The 8,854-nt window shown below is 42.8% G+C and overlaps 1 protein-coding gene across 1 annotated transcript in view; it reads right to left on the bottom strand.

Moving 5' to 3' along the window:
• Dzank1 (double zinc ribbon and ankyrin repeat domains 1) overlaps nt 1–8,854 on the bottom strand; it is a 50,113-nt gene that overhangs the window by 36,117 nt on the left and 5,142 nt on the right. The window contains exons 3-4 of the mRNA XM_023720130.1: nt 4,245–4,398; nt 466–580 (exon numbers count right to left, since the gene is read on the bottom strand). Of these exons, the coding sequence (XP_023575898.1) occupies nt 466–580; nt 4,245–4,398 (269 nt within the window). The remainder of the gene's footprint in view (nt 1–465; nt 581–4,244; nt 4,399–8,854) is intronic.

Here is an 8,854-nt window from a genome sequence, read left to right as displayed (position 1 = left end):
CCATTAGAAAAAATCATTCTATTCATTAAGAGAATGCAACTATATATCTACCCCAACCACTTTGAATACACAGATACAAAATGGACATTCATAGTTATATCCCAATTTTTTTTAAAGTTCCGTTGTTCAATATTATAGGTGTGTAAACTCAGCAAAATATTCTAAAAGAGTACAGAAGCCCATAATAGCATTGGGTCTTCTGTTGTGTTTTCTTTGATGGTAAGGAAAGGGGTAAGGAGGGGTCCTGGAAGCCACAGGGCATGGAAGTGAAGCTGGGTAGGAACTCTAGTTTCCTATATTTATAGGAGGCAGCAGGGGTGACCAAAGGCTGGTGCATCCCTAAGGACAGGCTCGATGGTTCATACTGATGGTGGTTCTGAGGACACAACTATGAGCAGAGGTGATGAGAGGAAAGGGACCAAGAACAGACAGAGGACATGAAGGTGCTTTGGTCTCATGACTCGCCTGTTTTGAAGAGCCTTTGAGAACACTTGCGACTCTGTCTCCGGAAGAGGCTGTGCTTGGTGGTTCATAGTCCACTTGGAACACCTTTGTGACAATTCTACTTTGTCGGCTGTCTCTGAAAGTTATTTAATTTCAGTATCCTTTATTCATTATTATTTATTACATTTTTAGTACTACTGAAGCGATACTCCTTGTTAATTTTTTAAATTATTTTTTAATTTTCCCCATCAAATTTTGGAAGCAGTTAAAATTATCAAGAAAAGAACAGCGAACATACATGATAGTATCACAGAGATAACGACTGCTAAAGTTTGGCGTGTTTTCTTCTGGCCTTTTGTTTTATTAGTTAGACTCCTGTAGTCATATAGTTTCATATAGTACACCCCATAGTAGTTAGGGTTTAACTATGCAGTTCAGGCTGGCCTTGAACTCACTTTGTACCCCAGGCTGGTCTCGAATTCAGAGCAATCCTCCTGCCTCAGCCTCCTGAATGCTGGGATTACAGGCATGAGCCACAACACCTGGTTTCTTCCAATCTTTATGCATTTTGAAACATGGTTAAAGTCCTAGAGGGGCATACAAGTGTATCCTCAATTTTTCACTTGTTTTGTCATAAATGTTTTCCTATGTCATGCAAAACTCCATGACCATAATTTATCCTCTTAATTGGTTAATGACTTCAATTTTTAACAGTTTCATCTAAAGTCCTTCGTCATCTTATTAAAGAAACTACTTTAGCTGGTGGTGGGCAAAGGCCTATAATCCCAGCACTCTGGGAGGCTTAGGCAGGAGGATTGCAATTATTATTATAGAAATTACCTAAAGCATCTAGAAATGACTTAAATGACATAGTAATGTAATTTTCAGGAAGTACTTTTTAATCACAAATCAATATAAGCATTAACCTTTTTTTTTTTTTTTTTTTTTTGCAGAACCGGGGATTGAACTCAGATCCTTGCGTTTGCCAGTCAAGCGCTTATCCTACTAAGCCATCTCCCCGGCCCCAGCATTAACCTTTTTGAGTCAAAAATTCATACTTTTTATACAAACTTTCCCTAAACTGAGCACATCTATAAGACTAACAATGATTTTATTTATTTATTTACATATTTAGTTCAGGGTCTACAAGGTCTCACTACACAGATTGGACTCATAGTGATCCTCCTGTTGTCAGCCTCCCAAGCCCTGGGATTACAGGTATGTGCCACCACACCCAGCCTACTAACAATGATTTTAAAAACAGACAATGGATACTGCAAGGCTCCAGCCGGCCCTGACTCTCCCGGGCCCCAGCCTGCCTGTCAGCAGAAACACTGTGGTCCGCAGGGAACTCGGCCCAGCACCAAGTCACCATCAGCAAGCACAGGAGAGGAGACAAGACAGGACCAGGAACTTTGCAGCTCGGGGACATCTGAGAATCCACCCTGGACACTTCACGCTGAGAGGCAAGACTGCCAGAAAACTTCAACCACAGATCCACTGGATCCTTCCTCCCACCTGATGTCTCCTGCCTTCACTCCATCCCTATAAAAGGGACGCACTGCTTTCTGTTCACTGCAGACAGCCCTACTGAGCCCTCTGCCTGCACCTAGGCTCGATACAATTCACACCATGTTGCCTTTACACAAGCCTGGTGGTCTCTGCTGGTTTCCTCTGTTCCCTGTATGTTACAGACAGAGGTCAATTTGTGAGAGACATAAACAATGACTTTATTTATTTGTGGTACTGGAGGTTGAACTCAGGACCCTGCGCTTGCCAGGCAGGTGCTTCTTCTACTGAGCTTTCTTCCCAGCCCTATTTTTTAGCCTCTTGAAAGCTTGATGAACCGCTTCAACCTACATTGCCATTAAATTACTACTTTATCTGAATACTACCAGTAGCTGAGCCTGGTGGCACACACCTATAATCCTAGCACTATGGAGGCTGAGGCAGGAGCACTGATGCAGGTTCAAGGCCAGTCTGAGCTACATAGTGAACTCAGGGCTGGAGAGATGGCTCAGTAGAATAAGTGCTTGCCTGGCAAGTGCAAGGGCCTGAGTTCAATCCCTGGTTCTGCAAAAACAAAAAAACAAACCCCCCCAAAAAAACCCCCAAACAACAACAACGAAAACTACACAGTGAACTCAAGGTCAGCCTGAATTATATAGGGAGACAGCATCTCAAAAAAAAAAAAAAAAAAAAAAAGGAGGGGGTGGGGTGGGGGGCTGGCCAGATAGCCCAGTGGACTAAAGCACCTGCTTGGGCAGAGCACAGCAGCCAGCGCTCGATCCCTGGTGTGCCATGCCAGCCCCACACCTGGGGCATGCTGAGATGGCAATTGAGACTGGATGTGGTGGTGTATACCTGTAATCCCAGAGGTTGGGAGGCTGAAAACTGGAGAATCACTATGAGTCCAATTTATGTAGACCCTGTAGACCCTGTACTAAATACATTTAAAAAAAAAAAGCATACCGGACATGGTGGCACACACCTGGAATCCCAGTACCCGGGAGGCTGAGACAGGAAGATCACTGCCAATTCAAAAGTGAGCTCAAGGCTATCCTGAGCTACACAGTGAAACTGTCTCAAAAAGACAAAATGAAATAAAAATAAATAAAAATAAAAGCTATCTGACACTAACATCTATAGGGCTCTGCCTTATAGTATTAGGCTCCAGAGTACGTAGCTTAATTTTTCACAATTATTGAGAAGACGTGGCATTTTGTTTTGTTCTGTTTTACTGGGCAGTACTGGGGATCCAACCCAGGGCCTTCACTCTGATGCAGTGAGCTACAGCACCAGCCACGTTTTATTTTATTTTTAAATTTTAAGACAGTGTCTCACTAAGATACTGCTAGGCTGTGCTTGAACTCGTGACCCTCCTGCTTCAGCTTCCCTGAGCAGGACGACTTGTTTTTACAGAAGCGATTTAGCAAATGAGGAAGGGCCAGACATTCCCACACTTAGTAAAAAAAATTATAGTTTGTATATAAAGATTTTTAAGAAATCATTATTTTTAGATGCCAAGTCTGAAAATCATCTTTGGTACACATATCGCTCATCTCCCCCAAAAGCCACCAGCCGCTCGGCCAGCGGGGTGATCCTGGGCGTTTCTGCAACCCAACTGCACCTGCCAGGTTGAGTATTTGGTTTGGGGCTTAATTAAACATATTCCTTAAAAGTAGCCAAACCTGTTTTGCTCCACAAAATAATCTTGTGTCCCAGCCAACCAACTTGCTTAACATTCACGGTTTGGGTTTCCTCCCCCTCACAGTGTACTGTGAAGGCTTCCAGACTGGCTGGTGTCGCTGTATTTGAAAACAGGAGACCCTGGGCAGAGTCAGAGGATACATATTCTTTTCCAATTAGCTCAAGTCCACCGAGCTGGGCCAAGAGGAGCTGTGAAGCTCAGTGCGGTCAGCAGAAAATGTTTAGAGGCACTGGCGGTGGGACACGGAACTTGGGGGACACAAGAACTGTTCACTAAACATGTGCCCTTTGCCTGACCCAAGCGCTTTGGTGGCCCTGGCCCCAGAAGGTCTCCTCCTTCTGGAAACCCCAGCGTGGATTTAGAAATAAACACATTATTAATATACCACTTCAGACAGCGGTGTGCACAGCGCTTGTGCACTTTACACCCCAACAGAAGGCAGTTAAAACACAAAAGTTACATAAAGATGATGACATTTAACATAATGTCACCCTCAGAGCCCTGCGCAGCACTGATCCTCACAGAAAGACCATGAGAACCCAATGTTACTATATGGTAAGTCAGCTTCATCACCGAGTACTTAACTTACTTAGACACGGCAATAGCTTTAATTTGTATTTTTCCATCAGGCAGAGTAATAGGTCTTGTATACTTAAATGTGTTATTTTCACCATAACCGATTTTCTTCAGAAATTCAGGTTTGCTGCCATCCAGGGTATAATATATGTTAACTTCTGGGGTGTCTGAAAAAACCCGAAAGAGAGAAAACTAAAGTAGCAAGTCGCTAAATAATGCTGACAGATCAGTTATTCCAGGAGATTTTTATAAATATATTGTAGAGAAGTATAGAATTCTTTATCCTATTTTTAAAATATAATCTAATTTTTAAATGTTTTTTTATCATATTATGTAGGGACTTAAAGTTCAACATATCAATACTTGATGAAAAATACCTGTTCCTTATTATGCCTAAGATGTTTGAAATGCAGTGAGATAGTGAGGTTAAGCTTGATAGCCTAAATCGTTTGATAATAACAATAAGCTTGTCTTCTGCATGGTTAACAACCTAAGTTTGCAGACCAAAATTAGAGAAAAAGGAGGGCTACAAGGAAAGCCAACATTCTGGCCCTAGCCTTCTAAGGTCAATTAAGACTCAGGACATATGAGAACTTGTACGGTAACGTCATGTACCTCGGTAGTGTCCCAGATTTTCTGATCAAGAAGATTATGGGGCCAAAGAGGAAAGTGATCGATGATGTAGAGTGGGCCTAAGGAGAGTCACATGGGGAGAAGACACTCTCTCAGTCTTTCACAGAGAGCACATTGGCCAAGCAATGGCCATGACTCATCCACATGGCTGCACTGACAAAGGTTCTACAATCTGAGGTACAGAATCTCAGGATAAATCCTGAGGGCATTTCACTGACCTTGTCAGACCAAAAAGCTACAAGTCTTGTTGCATAGGTCCTGCTTTACCTTGGTCTTAACCATCCAGTAGAAAAGTATGAAGACGAAATATAGGAAGTAAAGCCATGTTGTTATGTTGAGCTGTGGGGGACTCAGGTCAATAATTTCTACATTGCCAGTTAAACAGAAGACCCAATGCTATTATGGGCTACTGGACTCTTTTAGAACATTTTGCTGAGTTTACACACCTATAATATTCAATAACGGAACTTAGAAAAAATGGGGTATACTGATGAGTGTTCTTTTTGTATCTGTGTATTCAAAGTGGTTAGGATAGACATATAGTTGCATTCTCTTAATGAATAGGATGATTTGTTCTAATAGTGTTTGTAAATAGGATCTCAAGTCCGCATCTTGTACAGCAATTAAGCACTAAGAAGAATGTATGCAGTGTGGTATTTGTTGAAACTGTACTTCTGATTTGATTTGAAACTGTCTCATTGCTATCTGTTTATCAATAAAATTTTGAAAGAAAAAAAAGTGTTCTCTATGGAAAAAAAATATATTGTAGAAGCAACAACAATGACACAACACAGGGCTACGGTGCTGCTGAACGAGCTCACTTCCGCTCATGACATGAGGTAGGTTCTATTTCACATCAGTTTACAAAGGAGGAAAGTGAACCCCTGAGAGGTTAACAAGCCTGCTGTATAAAACAGGGGTTGTGGTCTGTTAAACTTCTGTTAGTCTGCCTCCGTTGTCCAAGCCCCTACACTGCTGAGTCTTTCATCCATGGCGCATTGGTACAAATCAAAAAGGAGTCAGTTTTGAACAACAGAACACAAGCTAATTTTTATTTATCTATTTTATTTTCTTTTGCAGCAATAAGATTGAATTCAGGCCCTTGCGCTTGCCAGGAAAGCACTTATTCCACTGAGCCATCTCCCTGGCTCTAATTTCAATTTTTTATTTTTTTTGGCAGAACCAGGGATTGAACTCAGGCCCTTGTGCCTGCCAGGGAAGCACTTATTCCACTGAGCCATCTCCCCGGCCCCTAATTTTTAATTTTTTGAGAGTACTTTCTGTTCTATTTTGGGGTGCTAGGGACTGAACCTAGGGCCTCATGAATGCTAGGCAGGTACTTTTTATTTTGGTTCTTTTGAGACAGGGTCTTACGACTTGTAGTGACCCTTCTGATTCAGCAACCGTGCTTTTAGGCAAGCACTCTTCCAACCCTAGCCTTAGGCATTTCTAGCCACTAGGCCACCAGGGAACTGGCTCCTCAGCATTTCTTTTTTTTTTTTTTTTGGTAGAACCGGGGTTTGAATTCAGGTCCCTGCACTTGCCAGGCAAGCACTATTCCATTGAGCCATCTCCCCAGCCCCTCCTCAGCATTACTTAAGGAATACTTTGTTGGGCTGGGCAGGGTAGCTCACACCTGTTTGGCACTCAGGCAGCAGTGGCAGGAGGATCATTTTGAGTTCAAGGCCAGCCTGGGCTACAAAATGAGTTCAAGGTCAGCCTTGAACTACTGCATAGTGAGACCCTGTCTCAAAAAGAGAAAAAAAAATGGCTTGCTATATTTTATTTGGACTTGATGCATAATCCCTGTACTAGAAAAAGTTTTAGATGCAACAAATTCATATGATTCAAAATTCTAAAGGTTCAAAAGGGTGGTGAGATGGTGAGATGGCTCAGTGGTCTAAAGCACCTATTTGGAACAAGCTTGGCAAAGCACAGGGACCGCAGTTCAATCCCCCAGCACCACATGCCAGCCAGCCCCGCCCCCTGGTGGGCTGAGCTGGCCCCCCCCACATTAAAGCAAACAAACAAAAACAACAACAACAACAAAAGGGCCACATGATGAAATCTCTCCCTGCCGGCTCTCACCCTAGTTATCAGGAGGCAACCAACGTCTCTTCGGCACCCATCATCAATATTTCACCTGCACGTAAACAGAGGCACATGTTCTCATTGCTCTCCCTCGCTACCCCAGGGCTGGCCCTGCTCCACGCACTCCTGTTTGCATTCAACAGCTTGGATGTTGTCCTACTCAGATACAGAAAGCGCTTCTGTAACCAATATGAGTGGTTTTCTTTAAGCATAATTATGTTGAAATATACTTGTAAAAAGAAAGAAAAAGCTTCTGCATTTTGGTACAGCTCCATCGAATTCTCTCATATAAACAAGAATAATTTAACCAATTCCCTACAATGAATATTCAGGTCATTAGCTTTTTCTCTCCCTCCCTCCCTTTCTCCTTCCCTCCCTCTCCTTTTTTGCAATTATAAGCATTGTAACAAATAATTTTGTAAGCATGGTATAAAGTAAATATGTAGAAATAGTATTGTTGAGTTAAAATATATACATAGTTATAAATTTTTCTGTGTGGGGGAATGAGGTCTTGCTATGTTTCTGAGGCTGGTCTCAAACTCAAATTCTCTTGTCTCCACCTCCCAAATAGCTAGGACTACAAGCACATACCATGAGCCTGGATTTTCACTTATAATTTTACTTAACACTGCCCAGCCGCTCTCCATGGATGACTAAGCAATTTACACTGTTACCAGCAACCTGTAGAAGTTGTAATCAACCTGCTTGCTAACAGTGTGGAATCAACTTTTCTTTAGTTTTGTTAATTTTCCTTTTTTTGGCCAGCTCAGCCCACCCTGAGGGCGGGGCTGGGGCAGCATGTGGTGCTGGGGATCAAACTGCTTGCCTACGCAAGTTTAGACTGCTGAGCTAGCTCACCGGCCCCAGTTTTGTTAATTTTCAAAGTTAAAATACATAGTATCCTGAGCTTCAATCCACTTTTCTTTTTAAAATTTCTTTCTACTGCTTTATTTGGTACAGGTTTTCACTACACAGCTCAGACTTGTAGTTATATTCCTGTCTCAGCCTCCCCAGTGCTGGGATTTGCAGGTGTGTGCCACCACACCTGGTTTTGTGGCAGGTATGGTGCACCCAGGGTTCTGGGTCCGTCACGGCATGAGGTCTCAGGAATCAAACTCAAGAGGTGCTTAGACCGCTGAGCTATCTCCCCAGCCCCTTTCAATTCTTTTTCCTTAACTGTGATGCTGGGTATCAAATTCAGAGCCCTGTGCAAAGTAGGCATGGGCTTTACCACTGAGTCATATCCCCAGCCCCTTGGCTTGTATTGTGATAAGCTATGCATTCATTCAACAACTATTTCCTGAGTATCTATCATGTGCCAGACACTGTTGCAGGCACTGGGGACACACAAGTGACCCAACTCCCTGCTTACATTTCAGGAAGGACCCAACACCAGTAAACAAACAACTAAATGAAAACAGTTTGTCAGATGGCGAAGTGTCCTGGAATAAATTAAGCAGAAGCTAAGCTATGGCCAATGTCAGCCTGCTCAGGGGATACAAAGGAGAGTTTTGAGGGAAAGGTACTAAGGTTAAAAAATGCACCTGCGCAAGACATCAGCGAGAGCAGGCCGCGTGGAGCGGAACAGAGGGCCTGAGCTTCCTGCATGTTTACTGTATAATTCCTATACAGGTTGTTATCTCAGATTTACAGTCTTACATAGTGCTGGAACCAGCAAATGCGTGTTTACCTGTGCTGAGTCATGGTAACATAAAGGTATCCCATGAGCATCTGCACTCGACAAGCAGTCACATTTTCAGGTGTCCTTAGATGCCCGTTAGCCTTGAAGTAGTCTGAGTGGTTCAGCGGTTGCCCACTGCCAATCACCAGCTCAGGAAGGGATGGCTAGAAGCCTTCTCTTCATTTATGTAAGAGAGATTTCTTTTTTCTTTTCTTTTC

The sequence above is a fragment of the Octodon degus genome, unplaced genomic scaffold (genome assembly GCF_000260255.1).
Source record: "Octodon degus isolate 3935 unplaced genomic scaffold, OctDeg1.0 scaffold00073, whole genome shotgun sequence".
NCBI lineage: Eukaryota > Metazoa > Chordata > Mammalia > Rodentia > Octodontidae > Octodon > Octodon degus.
This window is presented reverse-complemented; position numbering and strand designations above follow the sequence as displayed.